Source organism: Entamoeba invadens (assembly GCF_000330505.1).
Source record: "Entamoeba invadens IP1 unplaced genomic scaffold scaff_1105074725199, whole genome shotgun sequence".
Taxonomy (NCBI): Eukaryota; Evosea; order Mastigamoebida; family Endamoebidae; genus Entamoeba; species Entamoeba invadens.
The window spans coordinates 859,120-881,006 of NW_004440113.1; the positions used below are offsets into that span (position 1 = coordinate 859,120).

The 21,887-nt window shown below is 36.2% G+C and overlaps 15 protein-coding genes across 15 annotated transcripts; 10 read left to right on the forward strand and 5 right to left on the reverse strand.

Moving 5' to 3' along the window:
• Window positions 1-14: 14 nt before the first annotated feature.
• On the forward strand, window positions 15-519 carry EIN_098530 (hypothetical protein; the record flags this gene model as incomplete). The annotated part of the gene is made up of 2 exons (XM_004254249.1): window positions 15-90; window positions 122-519. The coding sequence occupies 2 exons, from the start codon at window positions 15-17 to the stop codon at window positions 517-519; spliced, it is 474 nt and encodes a 157-aa protein (XP_004254297.1).
• A 160-nt stretch (window positions 520-679) lies between these two features.
• EIN_098540 (protein disulfide isomerase, putative) lies at window positions 680-1,147 on the reverse strand (the record flags this gene model as incomplete). The annotated part of the gene is made up of 1 exon (XM_004254250.1): window positions 680-1,147. One exon carries the CDS (start codon window positions 1,145-1,147, stop codon window positions 680-682), a length of 468 nt encoding a protein of 155 aa, XP_004254298.1.
• A 146-nt stretch (window positions 1,148-1,293) lies between these two features.
• EIN_098550 (hypothetical protein) lies at window positions 1,294-2,178 on the forward strand (the record flags this gene model as incomplete). The annotated part of the gene is made up of 2 exons (XM_004254251.1): window positions 1,294-1,836; window positions 1,963-2,178. 2 exons carry the CDS (start codon window positions 1,294-1,296, stop codon window positions 2,176-2,178), a joined length of 759 nt encoding a protein of 252 aa, XP_004254299.1.
• Window positions 2,179-2,255: 77 nt separating this feature from the next.
• Window positions 2,256-3,149, reverse strand: EIN_098560 (hypothetical protein; the record flags this gene model as incomplete). Its single annotated transcript, XM_004254252.1, has 1 exon — window positions 2,256-3,149. One exon carries the CDS (start codon window positions 3,147-3,149, stop codon window positions 2,256-2,258), a length of 894 nt encoding a protein of 297 aa, XP_004254300.1.
• A 663-nt stretch (window positions 3,150-3,812) lies between these two features.
• EIN_098570 (60S ribosomal protein L27A-3, putative) lies at window positions 3,813-4,309 on the forward strand (the record flags this gene model as incomplete). Its single annotated transcript, XM_004254253.1, has 2 exons — window positions 3,813-3,815; window positions 3,863-4,309. 2 exons carry the CDS (start codon window positions 3,813-3,815, stop codon window positions 4,307-4,309), a joined length of 450 nt encoding a protein of 149 aa, XP_004254301.1.
• A 177-nt stretch (window positions 4,310-4,486) lies between these two features.
• EIN_098580 (rab17, putative) lies at window positions 4,487-5,220 on the forward strand (the record flags this gene model as incomplete). The annotated part of the gene is made up of 3 exons (XM_004254254.1): window positions 4,487-4,489; window positions 4,531-4,713; window positions 4,774-5,220. The coding sequence occupies 3 exons, from the start codon at window positions 4,487-4,489 to the stop codon at window positions 5,218-5,220; spliced, it is 633 nt and encodes a 210-aa protein (XP_004254302.1).
• Window positions 5,221-5,296: 76 nt separating this feature from the next.
• EIN_098590 (hypothetical protein) lies at window positions 5,297-5,804 on the forward strand (the record flags this gene model as incomplete). The annotated part of the gene is made up of 2 exons (XM_004254255.1): window positions 5,297-5,632; window positions 5,697-5,804. The coding sequence occupies 2 exons, from the start codon at window positions 5,297-5,299 to the stop codon at window positions 5,802-5,804; spliced, it is 444 nt and encodes a 147-aa protein (XP_004254303.1).
• Window positions 5,805-6,652: 848 nt separating this feature from the next.
• EIN_098600 (dual specificity protein phosphatase, putative) lies at window positions 6,653-7,375 on the forward strand (the record flags this gene model as incomplete). Its single annotated transcript, XM_004254256.1, has 1 exon — window positions 6,653-7,375. One exon carries the CDS (start codon window positions 6,653-6,655, stop codon window positions 7,373-7,375), a length of 723 nt encoding a protein of 240 aa, XP_004254304.1.
• Window positions 7,376-7,490: 115 nt separating this feature from the next.
• Window positions 7,491-8,603, forward strand: EIN_098610 (hypothetical protein; the record flags this gene model as incomplete). Its single annotated transcript, XM_004254257.1, has 1 exon — window positions 7,491-8,603. The coding sequence occupies one exon, from the start codon at window positions 7,491-7,493 to the stop codon at window positions 8,601-8,603; it is 1,113 nt and encodes a 370-aa protein (XP_004254305.1).
• Window positions 8,604-8,722: 119 nt separating this feature from the next.
• Window positions 8,723-10,475, reverse strand: EIN_098620 (hypothetical protein; the record flags this gene model as incomplete). Its single annotated transcript, XM_004254258.1, has 3 exons — window positions 8,723-9,791; window positions 9,816-10,234; window positions 10,272-10,475. The coding sequence occupies 3 exons, from the start codon at window positions 10,473-10,475 to the stop codon at window positions 8,723-8,725; spliced, it is 1,692 nt and encodes a 563-aa protein (XP_004254306.1).
• A 172-nt stretch (window positions 10,476-10,647) lies between these two features.
• EIN_098630 (hypothetical protein) lies at window positions 10,648-11,553 on the forward strand (the record flags this gene model as incomplete). The annotated part of the gene is made up of 1 exon (XM_004254259.1): window positions 10,648-11,553. The coding sequence occupies one exon, from the start codon at window positions 10,648-10,650 to the stop codon at window positions 11,551-11,553; it is 906 nt and encodes a 301-aa protein (XP_004254307.1).
• Window positions 11,554-12,101: 548 nt separating this feature from the next.
• EIN_098640 (hypothetical protein) lies at window positions 12,102-13,720 on the forward strand (the record flags this gene model as incomplete). The annotated part of the gene is made up of 2 exons (XM_004254260.1): window positions 12,102-12,284; window positions 12,326-13,720. 2 exons carry the CDS (start codon window positions 12,102-12,104, stop codon window positions 13,718-13,720), a joined length of 1,578 nt encoding a protein of 525 aa, XP_004254308.1.
• A 139-nt stretch (window positions 13,721-13,859) lies between these two features.
• On the forward strand, window positions 13,860-15,185 carry EIN_098650 (U4/U6 small nuclear ribonucleoprotein Prp4, putative; the record flags this gene model as incomplete). The annotated part of the gene is made up of 1 exon (XM_004254261.1): window positions 13,860-15,185. The coding sequence occupies one exon, from the start codon at window positions 13,860-13,862 to the stop codon at window positions 15,183-15,185; it is 1,326 nt and encodes a 441-aa protein (XP_004254309.1).
• A 52-nt stretch (window positions 15,186-15,237) lies between these two features.
• EIN_098660 (hypothetical protein) lies at window positions 15,238-17,100 on the reverse strand (the record flags this gene model as incomplete). Its single annotated transcript, XM_004254262.1, has 1 exon — window positions 15,238-17,100. One exon carries the CDS (start codon window positions 17,098-17,100, stop codon window positions 15,238-15,240), a length of 1,863 nt encoding a protein of 620 aa, XP_004254310.1.
• A 461-nt stretch (window positions 17,101-17,561) lies between these two features.
• EIN_098670 (vacuolar protein sorting-associated protein, putative) lies at window positions 17,562-19,274 on the reverse strand (the record flags this gene model as incomplete). The annotated part of the gene is made up of 1 exon (XM_004254263.1): window positions 17,562-19,274. One exon carries the CDS (start codon window positions 19,272-19,274, stop codon window positions 17,562-17,564), a length of 1,713 nt encoding a protein of 570 aa, XP_004254311.1.
• Window positions 19,275-21,887: the final 2,613 nt, after the last annotated feature.

Here is a 21,887-nt window from a genome sequence, read left to right on the forward strand (position 1 = left end):
AAGACGTAGAAGTGATGGCATCACCACAACAACAAATTCGAAATAACTTGGAGACAATTAGTTCATTCAGTTTGTTCTATTCATTTGAGTGTTTGTATTATTAATAAATATTTACAACGAGGGACCACCAAAGTGAGGAACTACATCGATATCCAAAACAACTTACAACAGCTACGTGACCAAATCACAGAGGACCATGCTGTGTTAATGGACTTGATTAAAGGAAATCAAACGAAGAAATATTGCGCAGACGTCTTACAATTGATGGACGACTACGACAACCAAGTCAAACAAGCACATGCAGAGATTATTATACTTCTCCAAAAACACGACACAGAGGTCAAGAAGGCAAACACCGTCTTCAACGACGCAAACGCAAAAACAATTAAAGGCGTTGATAAAAGCATCAACGACATCGCAACCACCTTAAAGAAGCTGGCAAAGGCGACTAACGACCAAGTTGACACTGCGATCCAAAGTACTAATGCTCTCAGGAACAGAATTGAAAATCTGATGTGAGTGAATTTTGTTATTAAAATGTTATATATCCCATTTTATGAGGAAGTAAAAAATGTTATAGAAAGAAAAGTGATGAAAGTCGAAGAAGAAACTGAATCACAAATGTTATTTGATTGGGTTTGAGAAAGACTCTCAGTGAGAACCACAAGTAATGGAATAATCACAGTTCAGTCTTCTGTGGGTGTTGATTGTTTTGAGATTCTTTGATCAGGTAAAGGACAAAATCTTTCATTGCCTCAGGAGAGTATGACATTTTATACTCTTGGTATATAGTCCCGTTGTGGAATAAGAAAAGAGAAGGATAACCCTTCAAAAAAGACTGTTTGTGGCAGTACGAGTGGTACATATCGCAATCGAGTTGAGCGACAATAAAATCGGTGGAATCCTTCATTAAGAACCCGAGTTGTCTGAAACGGGGAATGACCTTTTTGCAGTGTGGGCACGTGGGGTCGTAAAATAGAACAAACACATATTTGTCTTCATTGGTGATTTTTTTGAACGTTTGTGAAGACAATTCAAGAAGTCCTTCTTTTGGTGCAGTCTCATCATCCGCTTCATCTACTTCTTTCAATAACTCGTCGATTTTTTTTGACGTTACAACAAATAAAAGCAGTACCAACAACACCATTCTACTTTTGTAGATTGATATGGGTGATGGGTATACAAATATAAGTATAGTTTAAACTAACAAACGTATAATAAAAATATAGTTAAAGAGCCAACGAAAGAAAACGAAAATAAAAAGAACCTTTTTAATAACTCGAAAATCAAACGATGAGCTCTGCCGAGTCGAACAAAATTTTTGAAACAATGGAGAGCCTTGCTTCTGTGGCGGACTGGGAGGTGGTTAAACAGAAAATAAAGGAGCAAAATGTCCCACTGAATTTGTTTAACGAAGTGATTTATATGTTGGGAGTCGACTTGGGACAGGCGTTTGGATACTCTATTATCAAAATCCTATTTGAGGGAAAAGATTTGAGGGATATTGCGGAGTTCATATACAACGACTTGTGTGACCAGGACGTGTACCACGTTTCTGAGTATCTTGGTGGATTACAAAACATCCCAGAAGTCGAAAACGACATTAATGGAAAGCCAGCAGAGAACTCCGCAATTTTTGTGTTTGGGAATGACGCTGATGGTGCGAAGAAAGTGGCGTATGTCCTCAACTATTTACATCACGAGTACTCTCTTGGGTGGGACGACTTAATCTTAGTGATAGCCACTGCGTTGTCGAATTGGGGATTGTTGGATCCATCAGATCGATTTCTCCAACTCTTCTTGGTTTCTGTTTCAAAGGAACTTACTGTAGATGAAGTTTGTTTTGTTGTATTACTGACTCAATGTGTTACAACAAAGAGAATATCAGTGATTCTTATTTTTTTAATATAACAATTTGTTACTCTAATCTGTCAACGAATCACAAAAAGTACTGAGAGAAAGACAATTGTGTTGTTCCAGAAAATCATCGAAGTGTGCGACGAAGAAGAAAAGAAGTTGTGGACACTTTATAACAAAAATATAGCACAGTTTTTCCAATTACTGACATCAAACTGGAATGACGTCGACAAAAAGCAATTTCTCAAAAACGGGCCAGTCACATGGAAATGGTCGAAAGATTCAATCAAACAACTCAACAAGTTCTTCAAGATCAAGTAGAGTTTTATACCATTTAGGTCTATTGCCATTGTTACCCTTCAAACAAAATATAACGACAAGCATAACAGATGAAAAACTTAAAATTTAAACCCGCACTCCGGGCAAAACTTTGTCCCCGAATTCTTTGCACCGCATTCTGGACAGAACTTAGGCAATTCGTCTTGTCCTTTTTCTTGTTTTGTAGTGGTAGAAGGTGTGTTGTCTGGTTGTGGGATGTCTTCAGTGTCTTTCTCTTCAACATTCTCCTTTTGGTCTTGTTGGTCATTTGTAATATCAACATCATCATCGTCGTGTTGATCTGCAAAAGATACCTCCGGCTCATCTTTTCTTATCTCTTCAAGAATTTGATCGGACTGCTTTTTCTTCCCAAGTTGAAGTCCTTTGTTTGATTTGTAAGCTTTTGGCTGCTTTTTCTTAAGGGGAGCAGCCTTCTTCGATGGCACCGCGTCGGGGACATAATCCTTTTTAACTTCATACTGTTCATTCACTTGAACGTTCTGAAGGTTCTGCATCATCGCTATTTTCTCTTTAATCATCTTCTCCTCACGAATTTCTTCCTCTCGTTGTTTTGCAATACGAGCAGCTTCCGCCTTTTTGGCTTCGAGTTGTTGGAGGTATATCTCTTCGTCCCGTGACTTCATCGCCAAGTTCGAACGGACAGTGTTTGTCGCAAGTTTCTCGGTAAAACCCCATTGGAGGTATTCATCTAAAATGAAGAGTGCTTCGAACATTCCTTGAGTCACCGTTTTGGCAGTGACCGTCATTTTCTGTTGAAGAGAGGAAATGACGGAATTCATGATTTGTGTGTCTTCGATGACATTAGAGGAAAGAGTAGTGATAACAACAATGTACACATCCTCACAAAGGCGGTACAGAAAACGAGTCCCATCTGCTTCAAAACATGAGTTCTGTGTTGTGCCACACATCCGGGTGAATGTGGCGTAAAGGCCTTCGATACGCGTACGTGACATTGGGACGTTCTGTCGACATACAATAACCTTTCCTGATCGTGTAAGTACACCAATAGACTGTATCTGTGTGTGAGGGAGTGTTGAATTTTTATAATCGAGGGAGTGAGGAATTAATAAGTAAACAAACCATGAAGGCTTTCAGAGGTATTTTGAGTTCCACACTTTTCTTCCAGTTGTGGATGATAACCAAATATCTTATTTTGCATCAAGACTATTCCTTTTGCTAGTTCATTGTGTAAAATAATGGGGTTTTTCTTTATGAAAAGAAGTGACAGACATTTTTGTATTTTTGAGCTACCACCAACTATAGTTTGATTATAATTATTTTATATTATTGGTATTGTTTCTTTTTATATACAATAAGTGTAATTCCCGATATGTCAAAGCTATTATTCTGTTTTGTAATCAAAATGTGATTATCATTTCTCTAATAAACAAGAAATAATAAAATAATATAATATGGTACTGGTTGCTGGGGAATTTTTTAATAGTTAAAATATAGAAAAAAGAATTATTAAAAAACCCTGAGAAGAGATAGAAAAAAAAAACACACCACCCAAAAAGAAGAGAAGTTAATAGTAAAAATGTAGTAAAGAGTGGTAAAAACGGAAGGGTTTGAAAACTAGAAAAGACTGTGAAAACTAAGAAACACCTTTATACCCGATGGTTTGTTGTTACCAAAGACGATGAGGAAGACGAGGACTGACATTTAGGCGACACGATTCAGACAAACACGACGCAGAAGAGGACACGTCTGCATGGGTTACGGTCGAATTGGGAAGCATAGGAAGGAGAGAGGAGGAAGAGGTAATGCTGGTGGATTGAACCACAGAAGAACATGGTTCACCTCCTTCCACCCTGATTTCTTTGGAAAGAAAGGGATGAGAGTATTCCACGCCAAGCCAAATTTGAAGTACTGCCCATCGATCAACGTCGAGGGATTGTGGGCACTTGTCGGTGCAAAGGTCCAGGAACAATACAAAAATGCGAAATTGGGCGAACAGGTCCCAGTTATTGACTGTGTTAAACATGGATACTTTAAGGTACTTGGGAAAGGGTTCTTACCAAAACAGCCAGTCATTGTCAGAGCAAGATTCTTCTCGAAAACAGCCCAGAAAAAAATCCAAGATGTCGGAGGTGCATGCGAACTTACTGCTTAATTGGGATTACTTTGATATGCTTTATTCTTTTCTTTTTTTTCTTCAACGCAATTGAAAGAGGTTCGTCTTTCTATTTTGATTGTTCGAATTGTTTTTGTATGAACTTAATTGTATTGATAATTGACCACCTTTATTTTGTTGTCTTGAGAACTTATTAAAACAGAAGACATCGCGGATATGGTTTGCTTCTTTAATACGAAAGAAAAGGGACTGAATGGTAGGACGAGCAAAATGATGTGATTCGAATGAAAGTGCTTGTGGTGGGGGGGCCTGCAAGTGGGAAGACTAGTATGATCCACCAATTCTGTGATGGGGCGTTTGAAGAGATCTACCAACCCACTATTGGTGTTGAATTTAGTAGTAAGTTTGTGACATATGAAGGAAGGCAAGTTGAGATCCGTTTAGTTTGTTGTTGATCCATATTTTGGTGTTGATGAGGTGTTGTACCAATACTAATATAGTAGTGGGACGTTGCGGGACAGGACTACTATGCAGCAATGACACGGGTTTACTTCTCTGGTGCCATCTCTGCACTTGTTGTTTGTGACATCACATCCAAAGATTCGATTGAAGCAGTAGTGAAGTGGAAAGCAAACATCGACGACAGAGTTCTTTTCAACGAGCAAAAAATCCCCGTTATCCTTGTTGGTAACAAATCCGATTTACTCAACGAGAAGGAATTGACCAATGTTGAGAATCAATTGAAAGAGATCAAAGAGAACGAACAGTTCACGGGCGTGGAGTTGATATCGGCAAAGACTTCAAAAAACATCGACACGTGTATGGAAAAGATCACAAAGGCTGTTATGACTCAATTCGGCGATTTCTTGGTTCAAAAACAAACGCCGAAAGTCCAAAGCAACCAACTCGAGTTTAAAAAGGTGGACAAAACCAATGGGTGTTGCCAATAGTATTTTATTGTTAAAATTTTTAAGTTGTATTGTGCTAATTAGTTAAATTGACGTTTTTGAACAATTGTACAATAAAATGAGAATATTTGATACTTGCCCGAGATTGAAAAAACGGAACGAAACTTTAGAAGAGAGCAAAATTTTGAGAAGAAAATTGATGAACAACTGCCAGAACAACAAAGAAGATCAGAACAGCGCCGATAAGAAAAGGATAACCATCGTTGGTGACGTTGGGGTTGGAAAAACAGCGATTGTAAGGAGGTTTTCTAACAATTTTTTTGAAAACATCTATGAGCCAACAATAGGGGCTAATTACACAAGCAAAGTGGTTTATAATAATGGAAAAAACGTACGCCTGCAGATATGGGACTGTGCAGGAAAGGAAGTGTTCAAAACACTTGTAGAGACATATGTTGTGAACAGCGACGCGATATTGATTATGTTTGATGACGAATTCTCGTTTCAACACTCAAAAGAAAGGCTGGTGGAGATTAGAAACAAAACAAAAGGGGGGATTGTGTTTCTTGTACAAAATAAATGCGACAAAAAAAGCAGCCCGTTTGTTTTACATTTTATGGTATTAATAATGTTTTTAATCATACAATTTCGAAAAAGTAAATGTTTTAGAAAAAACATCTGATTTTGCATCAAAATAGAAAATAAAAATACAATAATGAAATGACATTGAGAGAACTTTCAGCAAAAGCGGAAAAATACGCGGCTAAAAAAGAGGTCTTTTTCGCAAAGGTTAGTGCGTTGAAAGACTGTGGCGTCACAGAATTGTTTGAAAAAGCCGTGTCGCGTTGCTACACGAACGATATGCGCGAGCAGATAAACAAAAGTAAAGAAGAGGAACAACGCGAGCTGACAGTTCCCCCTTCGAAGCGGTGGAACTGCTTTTACATTCCATGTGTAAGTTGGTAAAATGAAAAAGAGAAGTCAAAACACCTTTTTTTTAGATTTGTTTTGTCATTTTCTAAAATAGATTTTTGTTCAAAAAAAATGAAAAAAACAAATGTCCAAAACTGCCGAAAGTAAACGAAAACACCAAAACAATTCAATCGCCTTTGCGGAGCAACTGGACGTGAACGAACACGCCCAACGCCTTCGTGAAAATTCCCTTTTTCTATCAGTTCCGGTTACAGACAGAACTAGAAACCAGTCTCTCCCTCCAAACGCATCAGATCTTCGACATTGCAAATCCAGTTCTCGCCTTTCCATTTTCAACTTTAGGTTTAAAGAGGCATCCTTAGATCTCGATGGCTTTCCAAATTCAATTAACAACATTCCAACTACTGTGGCCTTTTTTAAAACGTTTATCAAAAACAATCCAACAACTTCCATCACTTCTCTGAATTTTTCTAAAAACCGACTCTCTTCCCTTTCACTACCAAACTTGCCTTGTTTGAAACAATTGGATTTGTCACATAATATGTTCAAAAAGGTTCCTAACAGCATTTTGCAATTCACTCAACTCACTAAAATTGACTTGTCGTTCAACCAAATCAAGTCGCTCGGTGCTTTGAAAAGCCACCCAACACTCAAATACATCGATATTCAAAATAACAACGTGAGGAGACTCGTTTTCGACCACTACGAAAACGCACTAAACTTGACTCACCTCGACATCACAGACAATTATATCGACGCACCAGTCGACTCAACACAAACTTTTTTGTATTCATTCCCTTCGGTGTACAACCAAAAGAATCCAACGCTAATAGTCCCCTATCTATTTCTTGGAGCTGTCAACGCTACAAAGGATCCGGCATTTCTGAAGACGATTGGAATTGCAGCAATACTGTCACTTGGTAAAAAACCATTTGTCGAGTCTGATATTCAAAATCTGTTTATCCCTATCGACGACTCACCATCGACAGACTTATTGAAAATAGTAAGGGAGTGCATAACATTTATTAACGATTTTGTGATAAAAAAGAAGGGAGTGTTAGTCCATTGCGAATTTGGGATCAGTCGGAGTGCAAGTGTTATTATTGCGTATTTGATGAAGAAGAATAAAATGACTTACAAAGAAGCACTCAAGTTTGTAACGAACAAGCGCATGTGTGTCTTACCCAACAAAGGGTTTGAAACGCAACTTGGGCAGTTCGAAAAAGAACAATTTATTTTTACTGAAATTAAAAAGAAAAAGTGAAACAGCCAAGCAATTCAATCCATTCTATTTAATAACATTTTGATATTCTTTTTTTTGTTATTTTTTTGTTATTAAAAATGGTATTGTTGAAGACAAACTCGAAAATGAATTAGGGATGAGCAAACAGGAGGAAAGCGCAATGGACCACATGACCTTTTGCACGTCATCACTTCAGGCTTTGATGAGAGTAGTCCGCCAAAAGACGGAGAGGAAAGACGGAGAAATAGAAAGGTTGGAGAAAGAGGCGAGGCGAGATGTAATCGAAGGGTTACAAGTGATGGAAGCATTGATCAAGCAAATGAGTGAGTTCACGAAAGAGTCTGTGGAACAACAAGAACAACAATTTGCGTTGATTAGGAGTGAGAACGCACTTTTGCAAAAGAAAGTGGAGGTGTGTGGGAAGGAGATTGAATTGCTTAAAACGGAACAACAACACTTTGAACTTGAAAAAAACACGTTGTTTGAATCATACGAAGAAAGGATGGCTCAACTTCACATGGAAATCACTAACAAAAACAAAGAGATCGACCGAATAGAGAACGAAATTCTTGGGGTTGTGAACCAAAAGACAATTTCAGAAGATTTCAGAGGAAACACAAAAGAAGAAGGAGATGCGGGAAAGCAGATTGAAATTGCTGACTTGCGAAATCGCATTGAAACGTTGAAGAAAGAAGTTGACAACTTGAAAGGACAAGCAGAAGTAAATGCACAGACCAATGATGTGATGTGGGTGACAATAATGAAAGGACGCAACGAAAATTCGATCTTAAAAACACTCATTTTGGAGCATCAAAAGGGGCGCGTGATGAAGGAAATAAAAATGTTTGATGATGCGGTGTTGATGTGCGATTATAGGAAAATCTGTTTGTGGACCAAAATGACGAATTTTGAGCAAATAGGAAAGAGTGAGAACGATGGAGATGAGAAAACGTGGAGCGTTGTAAAAGGACGCAAAAACGTGTTGTGTTTGAAAATTACACAAATAGGGAGTGTTTTTGGGTATTTTCACAGTGGTGAACATCCGCACGTCGATAAGTGGAGTATTCCACAAACAACTGACTTTGTTTTTTCGCTTAAAAACTTATTCAATAAACCGCCCGTCATCTTCAAGAAAAACATTAATGGAAAGTTGGAAGAGTTAAAATCAAATGATGTGTGTTTACCAATTATTGTCGAAGAGATGGATTCCCCGTGTCTTGCTGCTCTAATTTTTCAGGCATCACCATGATTGCTATGATACCCAATTGATTTCTTCTTTTGATTTTTAATAAGAAATGAATGCCATTTAATAATAAATCAAATGGATGACACATCTAACGCACAAAACAATCAATTTTATAATACATATTATGCTTCAACCAATTTCACTGTCTTTTTAAGACAATATTCACAACCAATGTAACACTCGGAAACAAGATACGCCCAAAACTTTATTGTTGACACCCCACTGTGGATATGAGTCGAAAATACAACTTTAATAGGAGATGCTGAGAAGGGTATGTTCAACACTTTTTTGTGAAACGCGACGGTAGTCCCCTCTATTTCTACAAATAGAAAAAAACGTTCGAGGGTGTTCTTTCCAGTATAAGGGGTGTGAACAGGTACATCAGAATACTCCACTGGAATTTCTTGGGTTCCTACTAATTTGTTTGTCTCTTTGTCGAAAAATTGTGTGTATTCGAAAAATATAGGAGGACGACGTATAATTATTTCGACATCAACAACATAATTTAAGGTGTCAGTTGGAACAAGTCGGTAGATGTCCACGTTCGACATGTCGACTTCCAAATTACCTGGAAAGAACATCAAGTAGTTTTTCCAGAGCGCAAGTTGTGTGGAAGATGAACAAATTTCTTGTAGCTTTTGTTGTCGTTCGAAAGGTTGAAGAGTGGACAGAGATACTGTTGTTATCTTCTTCATTAATGGAATTTGGTTTGTCTCGAAGTCTGGAAGTTGAAAAAAATCAGTGTGTGGAGTACACGCTTGGTAAATCATTTGACCAACACGAACCGCAAGAACAACCGCATCCAAGTTTTGTCGCTCATAAAAGTAATCAACAATTTCAAGAGCTTCCGATTGGAATAAAGGAATGACGCGAGCCAAATTTTCTTCCATATATCTTGGCATTTTTGTGCGTGTCAAATAACAGAGGATCATCACATAAGCTTTAAAAGAGCGTTTTTCGAGGTCTTGAGGAATGCGGTAAAAGGAGTCTTGTGGGAGTTGAGCAAGTAAAATTGAAAGTGCGAGTTCATCTTCCGATTCGATATCGATGCCACGCGTTATAACATTTGAGTGACATAAATAATTGAGCAGATCTTGTAATGAAACATAGTTTGTCAAAGACATGTCTAATACTTCTTTGACGTTGTGTTGTTTGTAAGGCCGTTCTCTTGTGATGAGTTGATATTTTTTTCTTCAAGAAGAAATAGAAACAAACAAAAAGAAGTACAACACAACAACAAGAAGTGGGAAGACAAGAAAGATAATTGTGTTGTAAGCCATGAATATGAAGTACATTGGGTTTGAATATGGGGATAAAAAGAATGGAAGTGCAATAACATTTTGTGATGGTTGCTCGAACTGCTTTTTCCATTGAGTAAATGACTCTTCGTTTTTAATGAGAGCAAATGCCGCTGTCTGTTGCATATAATTTCGATGATGAGTCGGAGTCATTTTACCGAGCATGTATTTGATTGTGTTTTCGTAATATCGCTGCTCAACAGAAAGGAGATTTGATGATGTTGTTAAATTCAACACTGTAAATGGGTTGTATGGGAACCCGGACGGAGTAGAGTAAACGATGCGCCACTTGTTGAATACGAAAGTGACGTATAACATGAAAGCGAAAAAGATGAGCTGCCTGTTATTTGTGTTGCAAGAAAAAGAAACAAACAAAAACAAAACGCTTCAATGTCATTGGCTTCTTCCAGTTTGGTAGTGCTTGCTTTGTGCACTTACGACATTTGCACGGGAAGCTTCGACCTTTCTTTAAATAAAATGCGATAAAGCACAGAGACATGATAACGGAAATTGTCATGGTTAAGTATGACGCGTAGACAATTGAAAGCTGTGTGTCATAGTAGTATGGCACATTCATTTTTGAGCTTTCTAGTTTTGATTTTGTCAGCAGGAGATTAGTTCTTTTTGTTATTATGAAATTAATGTTTTTATTTTCGAAGGTTATTTCATTTGTTGATACACTTGTTTGTTCAATAATAAACAACTTACCAAAAAACTAGAATTTGGTTGTATTGTTATAAACTATATATATGAAAAAAACATATGTGTTTGATATCGACGGTACTTTGAAAATACCAAAAGAAAAAGAAGCGACGGAAGCAGTCAAAAACGCTTTGAAAAAAGAAGTGGAACAACGAAATGAAATTGTTATTGCCACCGGCAGACCACTGAAGACAGCGCTTTGGTTCACCGACTCGTTGGACATTCTTCCCATCACAATACTCACGTCGAATGGAAATTTGACTGTCAGAAAATCAATAGATACGACAGAGGTATTGTACTATTCGCCACTCAATAAAGAAAAGTGCATTACTGTCGTTCGTGAAATGGGTAGACTCGGGGTTCAGGCGTTTTTGGTATTGTGCAATGCACAAAATATTTTGACAGGCAAAACGGACGATAACGTTCGAGTAAGAGATTACATCAGTGCTTTGGACAACAAGGCTAATACTACAGAAAAAGCAAATGAAGGTGAACCGTCAACACTGACCTTGTCGTCCCAAGATACAGACATTTCCTACGTGCCAGTCGACCCAGAAAAAGTGAAAGAAATGCTTGACTACGATATTCTGAACATTCATGTACACCCAAATACAAACGAACAAATGAATCTTGTTATCGAAACTCTCAAACTATTTGATTCAGATGACTTAAAAATGGTTCGGTCAAGTGATACAATCGTCGATATCAACGACCCCAAAAACAGTAAAGGGACGTGCCTTGAAAAGTTGGGGTTTGGAGGATTCTGTGTCTATATGGGCGACTCAGAAAACGATATTCCTGGAATTGAGTGGGCTGTAAAAAAAAGTGGTGTGGGGGTTGCAATGGGAAACGCTTTTGATTCGGTAAAGGAAAAGGCAAACTTTGTGACAAAGAGTGTTGACGAAGACGGAGTTGTTTTTGCATTAGACTATGTCAACCATTCCTTTAAGTAAATTGGTGTGAGAGTTTTTATTCTATTCTCATTTCATGTTATTTCATTAACTCGAATTCCAAAACAAATAAATTATATCTTTTTAAATAAACATTAGTATATAATATGGTAATCTTTATATTTTTAAATTTATTTAATTTTTACATAACTTTTTGTTTTATGTTTTTATTTAAAATGTTACAGCTACAATTGGTTATTATAATACTTGTATTATATATTATAGTTATTGTACCTAATTTAATAAAGACAAGAGTATCTCGAAAATATATCAATATAATAAAGAATATTCTGTTATAATTTAATAAAAAACAATAACCCAAAACTGAAGAACTGTCTTGTTTTTTATTATAAAACAGGTAATATAATTGATAAAACAGTAGTACTAATAGGGTTTAACAAATTGTGCGCAAAAAAAAGCTAAAATGGGAATTGGCTATAATGGTATAACAGCGGAAAAAAACGGCATGGAAAGGGAAAAAAATTGGATAAAACAGTTTTTGGTATTTGTACTTTCCACAATGAACGAAGAACTGAAAAACAAAATTGTTGATGGAGCAAGGTGGGGCTGTTTTATCGTCAGTAAAGTACGTTGAAGACTATGAGAACATTGGAGACACGTCTTCTTCCGAAGAGGAAGTGCTGCACGAGCCAACTATAATGGATGCGCTCCCGTTCACAGGTCTGAAAGGTATTTCGTTAATAAGTGTCTTTTCATTGACACTGAATGTAATGGTTTGCATATTTATATTTCACGACATTAAGCTAAGAAATAGATTGGGACTGGTGTTTTTGGAATGCCGTTGGCATATCGTGAAGCGGGGCTTATTCTTTCGTTGGGGCTGTTACTTGTGTTCTACGTTTTAACATCATTTTCAGCTGTATACATCTTGGAATCGATATCGAGAGTCGGCACGTACTTGAAAAGAAATGACAAGGATAGTGTTGGTGTTCGACACACAAAGGTCGATGTGTATGACAGCTACGGATACACATCTTTAGCGTCTCACACTTCAGGAAAGGTGTTTAAAGCAATTATCAACGTAATGATGGTAGTCAACTGCTATGGGGTTTTGTGGAGTTTTGTTGGGACGTCTGTGAATTCTATCGGGACTATGTTTTGGTCGATTTACGAAGAACCTCTTCATTGCCCAGTACAAAACCACTTTTCATTGGACTGGCAGTGCCAACTCACGTATTACGGGTCTGAAGCATTGTTTGCGCTTCTTGTTGTTCCCCTTTCCTTTATGAAATTGGCTTCGCAGACCGTTGTGCAGTTTCTCATGATGAGCTATTGCGTCCTCGTTTTTTGCTTGATGGTGGTGACTTGTGTAGTGTCGTTGATAATGGTCGGGCCATTATCTCCAGTTGCACTCTTTGAGTTTTCAGGTTTTGGTACTGTATTTTCACACACTGCATTTGCGCTCGTGTGCCACATCAGTATTCCCGATATCATTGCCCCAGCAGAGAAGAAAGGGAAAACACACATCCCAATTATCACCTCGATCTTTGTTGCTTCACTCTTTTATGGATTGATAGGTGCTGTGTGTGCTTCGACTTTTGGAGGAACAGTGACGACTCCAGTCACATTGAATTGGGGATCATATACTGGTATTGGCTCGGGTTGGGACAAGGGAAGTACACAGTGGTATGCCTATATCATTCGTTATTTGATTTTGGCGTTCCCCCTTGTGAATTTGACGAGCTCATTCCCAATAGTTGCGCAAACAGTTGCTGGAAATATCTGCTCAATGTTCACAAAAGAATTTTTGGAGACGAAGAAAGGGAAGGTTGTGAGATACGTAGCATTGATCACATCGATTATTGTCCCTTTCATTCTTGGTGGCATCTCATCGTCACTTGAAATGATTTTCAACTTGACAGGTCTGGTGTCGTTTGTACTCGTCTTTTTGGTTCCATGTCTTTACCAATTAATGTCGATTAAAATGTTCCACAGCCTCAAGTTTTATAGGTGCTCCTGTTGGTCATACTTCCCTAAAACGCCGTTCTCAAGCATTTTGTCAGCACCTATCATTGTACTTGTGGTATTTGCTATTTCATTTGTCTTGTTCATTGTGTCCATTATCGTACTTGTTTTTGACACAATTAGTAAATTTGGAGGAGATTCATCTGCATTTTCTTCATCTTCATTGTCTTCTGGTTCATTTTAAGATCTGATTGATTTATTGTTATGCTATGCTTTTGGCATTTTACTTTTATTATACGTATTTAACATTATAGTTATATATTAATATTATTTTTATAATAATTAGAATTATAAAAACTTAAATAAATAGTCGAGTTACAAAGATGGAGGATATTGCTAAATCTGACGAGTACGCAGAAAAGATTCGAAAGCTAGAAGAGAAATGGAAGTTCCGTAAAATTCCACTCCCAACAGATGATCGGTTGATTATGTTGCGTTTAAGAGAAATTGGGGAACCCATCAAATTGTTTTCGGAGAGTTTTGAAGACCGTCGCGAGAGACTTAGAAATTCACTTACGAAGGTTGGCTCCGACCAGGGGTTCCCACAGTGCGCCTTTCAGGTCAAAAAAGATGAGGAAAGGAAAACTGAACTTCATTACACCGAGGGATGTGAAGAACTTTTGGAGGTGAGGCGGTGGATTTTAGTCGACTCAATACTCAGGGCATCCAATAGACACACCGAATTGAAACAAAAGTATTGTTTGGACAATCCAAAAGAACAACTAGGGGTGGATTTCGGACATGTGAACAATAAATACAAAGAAAAGTATCGAGTTGTCTCGTCATTTGTAGCAGATGATCTTCGTGTTTTAAAATGCGATGCGAGGGGAAGTGATGTTATTACAGGAGGGGGTGACGGTCATGTTAGACTTTTTGATGTGGAAAACGGACAACTTAAAAAAGACTTTGCCACTCCATCACAAATATATTCGTTGCAATACAGCCCTGATATTGAGTCTCCGATTGAAGTTGTGTCTGGAGGACAAGATGGGTGCATTAGAATTTTCATGAAAAACACGGGTGAACCGTTGATACTCAAAGCACATGAAGACCGAGTGAACTCTCTGAATTTTCATCCCTCAGGAAGATTTTTACTGAGCGCATCACACGACTCATTAATCAAAATGTGGGACTTAGAAATTGGTGCATGTGTGCTGACACAGACAGGTCATGTGAAACCAGTGAGAAGCGTCGTTTGGCAACAAGATGGTGGGGTATGTGTGAGTGGTGGAGATGACAAGTATATCAGTATGTGGGATATACGGAGTGGGAAACGTGTTTTGAAATTTGAAGGACACTCAGGCAGCGTCACATCGTTAGATTGGCACTGTGATGGAATGGTTTTAGCATCCTCATCTGAGGACAACACTGTTAAACTATGGGATGTGAGAATGAAAAAGTGTGGGTTCACAATACCGGCACACAACAATATTGTGATGGCCACAAAATTCAAAAGTGATGGGAATTATTTGTTGACATCATGTTTTGACCACTCTGTCAAATTGTTTGATGTGAGGAACTGGGAATGGAAAGAAGTAGAAAGGTTTGAAGCCCATTCCAAAGCAGTCACAGATATCGCGTGGATCAACAATGGTTTTGTTTCGTGTGGACTTGACAAAACACTGAAAGTTTATTTGAATACTGATTGATGTGTTATTTATTGTTGTGTGAGTAAAAATAACAACGAAATTAAAAATAAAGCTAGTTCTTCTTTTGTTTGGATATCATTTTGAGGAGTCTCAAACGCTCTTGTTTGCAATCACCTGAAATTGGAGAGTTTAGATAGCATTTATAGCAATCAGAAATGAGACAAAGCATAAAGTCTCGCATTTGAAAGTCTGGTACAACGTATCCCTCTTTTGGTAACAAAGTATCAACAAAACAGGCAGTGCCTTTTTGATAAACTCGGAACGCGTACCCATTCAAATCCTTCCATACTATAATTGCTAATTCATCAAGACCGATATTGTCGAGTTGTAAAGGGTGGTCAGTATTATCAAGATAGAGAAGGGTAACCTTTGGGGTCGAGAAAAATATGCTTCTGTCTTGTTTCCCCATTAAAGCAGATACAAAGAAACCAGCCTCGCACCAATCGTGTTGTGTATAAAAATAATAATCGGTCTGTGACAGTTGCGAAGCGATTGAGGAGAAACGTCCCTCCGATTTGATCTTTGTTGCCGATGAAAATGTCATCATGAACTTGTCGAAGTTGGCGGAGTACATCGAATCGTTTGCAACATTTGCACAATTGTCTGGTGTAACGCAACGAACAGCAACTTCAAAAGAAGTTGGGGAATTCAGTTCATCGATTTTCCATATTAGAGAATTGATTCCTCCTTTGTCAATTGGTTTAAACTTGATGTGTGAAGACGAGATCTCAAGACTTGCAGAAATCAAAGACAAGTTGTATGTGCCATTTTTCATGAAAAACTTTTTGTCTAACACTGCACGACTTTCCCCTTCTTTTGTCTTCAAAGTACAGATTAAGGCGGTGTTCTCCTTGTAAAATTCGAAAGCAAATTCTGGAGGGACTAAGGCACCTTTTTTCAAGTCGACGATGGAGAGCAAAGCATAACCTATACATGAATCAAAACCAATAAAGACCTCGGCATCGCGCATAAAAGTCGACCATGGCATGTTTGGTTGAAAGACAGTTGGCAGAGTAACAATCCCATCTTTTTGTTTATAATTCTTGGTAATTATTTCATAAGATGGGTTGTCCCCTTTAACAGGGATATATCCCCACACACGAGTTGGTTGGTCTAAAAATAATTTTTCATTGAAGAGGTTATCGCAGATATTCGAAGGTTTCACTGTTGGAGTCACCAATTTTTTGTCGATTTTTAAATTCGAAAGAGAGACTTCCTTGTGAACGGTGAGTAGACTCTGCGATTTGGAAAACTTCTTGTCAAGTTTTCGTTTCTGAGAGACGTTGAGAAGATTTTTAAAAGTTGAATCAATTTTAGATAAATCGTCTTCCAAATATGAGTCCAAAATTTCTTTGTAAGTTGGGCACTTGTATTGTAGACGAAGACTTGATGGTCGTTTCGACTCCTTTCCTAAATCAATGACAGTAATGAATTCATGAATTGCTTGATAATATGTGTCGTGAGCCAAAATAGACTTATCAATGTATTTCTTTGGAATGTCGTTGATCTTCTTTAAAAAGGTATCATTATCTTTCTTCTGAGAATCAATTTCTTGTTTGAGCGCAGCAATTTTTTGGGGGTCACACGGTCGTTTTGGCGCACAGACTGGTTTTGCACCAGGAGCAAAAGATGCTGCATGTGAGTTGATGAAAGTGGTTGTTTCGTTGACTTTCGTGGTTACATTAGAGTAAATGGCGTACGATTCTTCGTATTTCTTTTTCTTTGTTAATAAATCTTCGCGCTTCTGGTTGAAAATTTTGGACAGTGTGTTGTAGATCTCCTTGTAACACTCAAGCCCCAACTGCTCTATACGGAATTTTTCTTTCTCATACTTTTCCGAGTTTCGTAGAAGCTCGATTTTCTTTGAGCGCTCAACGTACTGTGCAAGCTGCTGATACAACTCGGTAGTGGACATCCCAATTTGCAAAAATTAAAGTTCACAGTTTTTCGTTATTATAAATATTTATCAATTGTCTTTGAATCTAATAATTTTAATTACCATAAATTATTTTAATTCGAAAAGCTATTGTAAATAGACAAAAAATGATTACTTCAAATGGAATAATAGAATTTTTATTATTTTCTTTTTGTATTGTTTTGTTTCTAAAATACTTACTTGCAATCTATTTATATAAAATACAATCCCCTTTTTTTACTTTTAAAATTAAAAAAAAATTAAAGGAATATTCCAAGTAAAAACAGGAAATAAAATAAAGCCATTTCATTGATAGAAATAAAATTCGAAATTAAATGCTGTTTTTCTCAGTTTGCTATTCATTTACAAATTATAAAACGACGAAAAAGCACAAATCACCAAACACCATCTGTAAAATAAATTGACTTCAATTGACACTTCACATAAAACACAACAAAAAGTCAGTTTAACACAAGAGAGCTAATTTGCTGCATCAAATTGTCACCGCTGACCATTTCAGTCGTTGCATACATAATCCGCTTTCCACTTTTTTTGGCATAGTTCGAAATGTTCGAAAACTCAGTATACGAACCGCCTCCAACAACAAAAACGGTGATGTCATCTGACTTCTCGTTTTTGTTTTGCACTTCTGTCTCAGAATCTTCTGGATCAAACGTTGCGATATCTTCGTTAAGGGTTTTTCCATTTGCAATTGCTTCCACGAGGAGCGTTGCGGGAACCTTTTTATCAGACGGGAGTAACTTTGCGACGGTTCCAATAACAGTTCCAACAACTTTTGATATCGATAGCCGTGCGGGATTGTCCTTCTTCGAAAGACGAAGAAACTCTTGTTTTTCTTTCAATTTTTCGAAAATTGGCTTTTCTTTTGTTTCAATATTTTTCTCAGAGAGGAGTTTTTCAAATTCGGTCACATCAAAAGCGTTGAGAAAACAAATGTAATAAAGTCTCAACAAGTCTCTTGTGTTTGTGAGTTTCTTAGCAAACTCAATGAGCGCCGAATTTTCAATTTTTGATTTCGACATAATATTGTCTTCAAAAGAAAAAAGTAAGTCGAGTTGTCGACTTTGAACACTGTTGAGAACTTGTCGTGCTAAGTTCGTTTGTAAGTCGATCTCTTCTTCAATTTGCTTTGCTTTCATATACATCATCTCATTCATCCCACCATTTCTTTCAAAAAAATCTGTAGTTGACAATTTTATTTCTTCTTTTAAAGTTTCAAGAGTTTTTGTTTCTTTGATGATTCGATCTGCAACATCACTTATAATACCCGACTTCGTCTCTTTAAAAATGTCCGACTCCCTGTTTACATATTGCCATTTATCATTAATTTTAATTTTAGTGCCAACACAGTCACACGTTTCTTTCACTAATGCTTCATATGACCAACCATGTATAAGTCCCGCAGACATGTCATAATTTCTGTTTGTTAAAATAAGCATCTCTCGATTGTGCTTTTTCTTCAAAAAGTACTCCGGGTTCTCTTTTTTAAAGCTGATAATGCATGATGTTAGTTCCTTTGCAATAAAATGTTCCATTGTGCCGCTACGCGCTTTGATAAGTGGAATTTGTCTCGATGTGTAAATTGATGAAAAAAGGGAGTCTACTAGATATCTGACTACACGTGTCCCCAACACGTTGGAAATATCAGAAGTGTTATATACACTATATGAGTTTTTCATTTCAAGCGAAAGTATTGTTGGTTCTAACATCTGAAAGTTACAAAAGCAGTTACAAATTCTTTCAATGGAAGTGATTGATGAAAATTTTGAGGACTTAGTAAAAAAATTGAGTTGATTCTTTGAGAGGGAATTTGTGAACAATAAGGTAAAAGTATGATACATATGATTTTGTAAATCATTCACAATTTTTTCTATGTTAGTTTTTGTTGGTTGGACAAAGTATATTGCATCCACATCACTAATTTGCTGCCTTTCCACTTCAATGTTTCTATACGTTAGCGTATACCAATAAAAAATAACAAACAATAACATTGTTATATGGCATTTGCGTAAATCAGCAACGACAAAATACATTGAAAGAAGTTGAGAGCAAAAATCGTCAAAAACAAGGACCCGCCATTTATCATTCGAAAGAAACCGAACCAAATTTTCTTGTTGCTTCCCTTTCAAACTATAAACTCCATTTAAATTCATCACCAATTCTTTTTTTAAGTTTTTTTTTCAAAATATTATTTTAAAAAAGTAGTAGTATATAAATTATGTGGATTTATGACAATAACATTTTTTATCTATATTTTCTAATAATTTAACTAAAATCGTGAGGGACGCGAATCTGAAAATCTTTTAGTAGTATATAAATTATGTGTATTTATGACAATAACATTTTTTATCTATATTTTATAATATTTTAACTAAACGCAAAGCTCACTATTGAATTTAATTATAGATCAATATTTATAGTAAATTTATATTAATGTAGTAATCTAAGTTTTATAGTAAATTTATATTAATGTAATTTTTTATCTTCCTTAAAATGGTTAAAGTTTTATATAATGGTTTAGAAATCGAAAACATAGAAGATAAGATTATTATTAAAACATTAAGAAATAAAGTATATAACTTTTCTACAAAAGAAGGAAAATATTCTTACACATTTCCAACACCATTTCTACAAAAATATAAAACATTATATTATAATTATTCTAATAAAGAATATATAGAAATGTTGTTAACAAGTGTATTGTGGATCTAAAGATTCTAACATCTAGCTTTATATTTAAATGTTAATAAGTTTATTTATATCTATATTATTTGTGTTTAGATAATACTCTAATATTGGTATTATTTTTGTAGTAATATTATCAATTAATTAATCTTTTTCCAAATTTCCAAATTTTCAAGTTTATTTTTAATATATTCAATATCTTCATTGTATTTATCTTCTGATTTCTTTACTTTGTAATCAAGATCACTTTTAGTTATTCTGGTTTGCTTCTTAATTAACGTTTGTTTTCCTTTAATTTTACAAAACACATAACCATTAATATAAATTGTAGCATTTAAATCTTTTGTATTGATTGAGTTAACTTCTGGATTATTATTAATATATCTATTGATTTCTTTGTTACATTGTTTTAACATATCTATTACTTTTAAATTGTATTTGTTTATTATCTTCTGTAAAGCTATAATATGTTTAGAAGTAATATCGGATAAAGTTTCAGCCTTTGGCATGACGCTTTGCTCACCACATCTAAAAGATGTGTCGATGCTTCGCTCAGCCTTCGGCATAAGTTTCTCGTCAATATAATATTCATCTTCACTCTCATTTGAAGAATAATACATACCAAATGCTGTTTTTGGTGTTGCATCGGAGATTCCGCTTCGCGGTGGAGCTTTGCTAGAACTTTGTGTCGCTTCTCTTACTTTAATAATTTCAGAAGTATCCATTTGTTTTAATTGGTCCGTCTTTGTAGTTTGATTTGTTTTGTCTGAAGATAACAAATTTTTGAAAAATGTTTTTAATGAATTTGATTTTGATTGAGAAGTATTGAACTTTGCTGCGTCTGAGACGCCACTACGTGTTACGACTTCGTTATCTGTACTCATTTATATTAAGATAAAAATAAAAATATATTATTTATACATTACTACAGTATGTGAGAATAGTATGTGAGAATGAGAAAACCCTGTGGATTCAACAAAAGTTACAATTGTGTAACTTTTATGTAATAAAATTATTATTTTTTTATTTCAAAAAATTCAAAAAGATCAAATAAAAAAATCACTTATTTACAGTTCATTTTCTCTTTCAATTTGTTTGGAAACCTACAAAGCAGCTTTCAGAGTGTGAACAGCCAGCCAGCACTTACCAACTAATTGACTCAGACCTCACGCTAAAGAATCCCAGGAATACTGGACAAATCAGCCATAGCAGCTAGACGATTCAAAGCAGGCAACGTTTAATTTAAGAGTTTTTGCGAGCAAGTTCTACAAGTTAATATCTCAATAACGAAAGAAAGTTTAACAAACGAATATTTTCTATTGGAAGGACTTATGATAGTTCAGACATATGTTGATTCAAACAGTGACCATTCTGACCTGTGATAGGAAACAGTAATGTGAACTGGGCGATACAACTGATTAAAAAGATAAAAATCAATCGATTAAATTCTCAACCCCATTTTTAGTTCTTTTTGAGATTTTTTTGGTCGTCTTTTTCTTCACAACTTTACATACAACATCCCGTTCTTTTCTTTTTAACGGCTTGCAAACAGACTGACACGAATAACCCTCAAAACACATTGAAAGCTTTCGAACTGCAGATATTTTCAAGCTTTTGGTTTTGACGCATTCAATTGAGTATAACTGTGGTATACTTAACAGTTTCGGTATTTCTGCTGTTACTCTGCGTGACACTCCAATATCCACATACTCAACCCTCATACCACTATCAACAATTCTGAAATCAATACCAACTTGCCTAAAAGCCTGCGTGCACACATCCGGAGTGGTTGTTTGGAAATAAGACTTCAGAATTGAGTTGAGGTATTTGGCAAACTTTTTTTCTAAGTCCTCTCCATCACCGAATTCAACAATTTTAGTTTCATTTGGTATTTCGTTGCGATCTTCTGATTGGTTGTCATCCACCATCCTTTCGTTGACAGTCGTACCAGCCTTCTTTTTAAATGGTGATATCGCTTCTTGTGGATTTGCCAGCACTTCCTGAAACATTTCCTTAAACTGTTGAGGTATTATTGGTTCTTCAATGGGATCTTGGTTTCCAATCACATCATCTGACTCTTC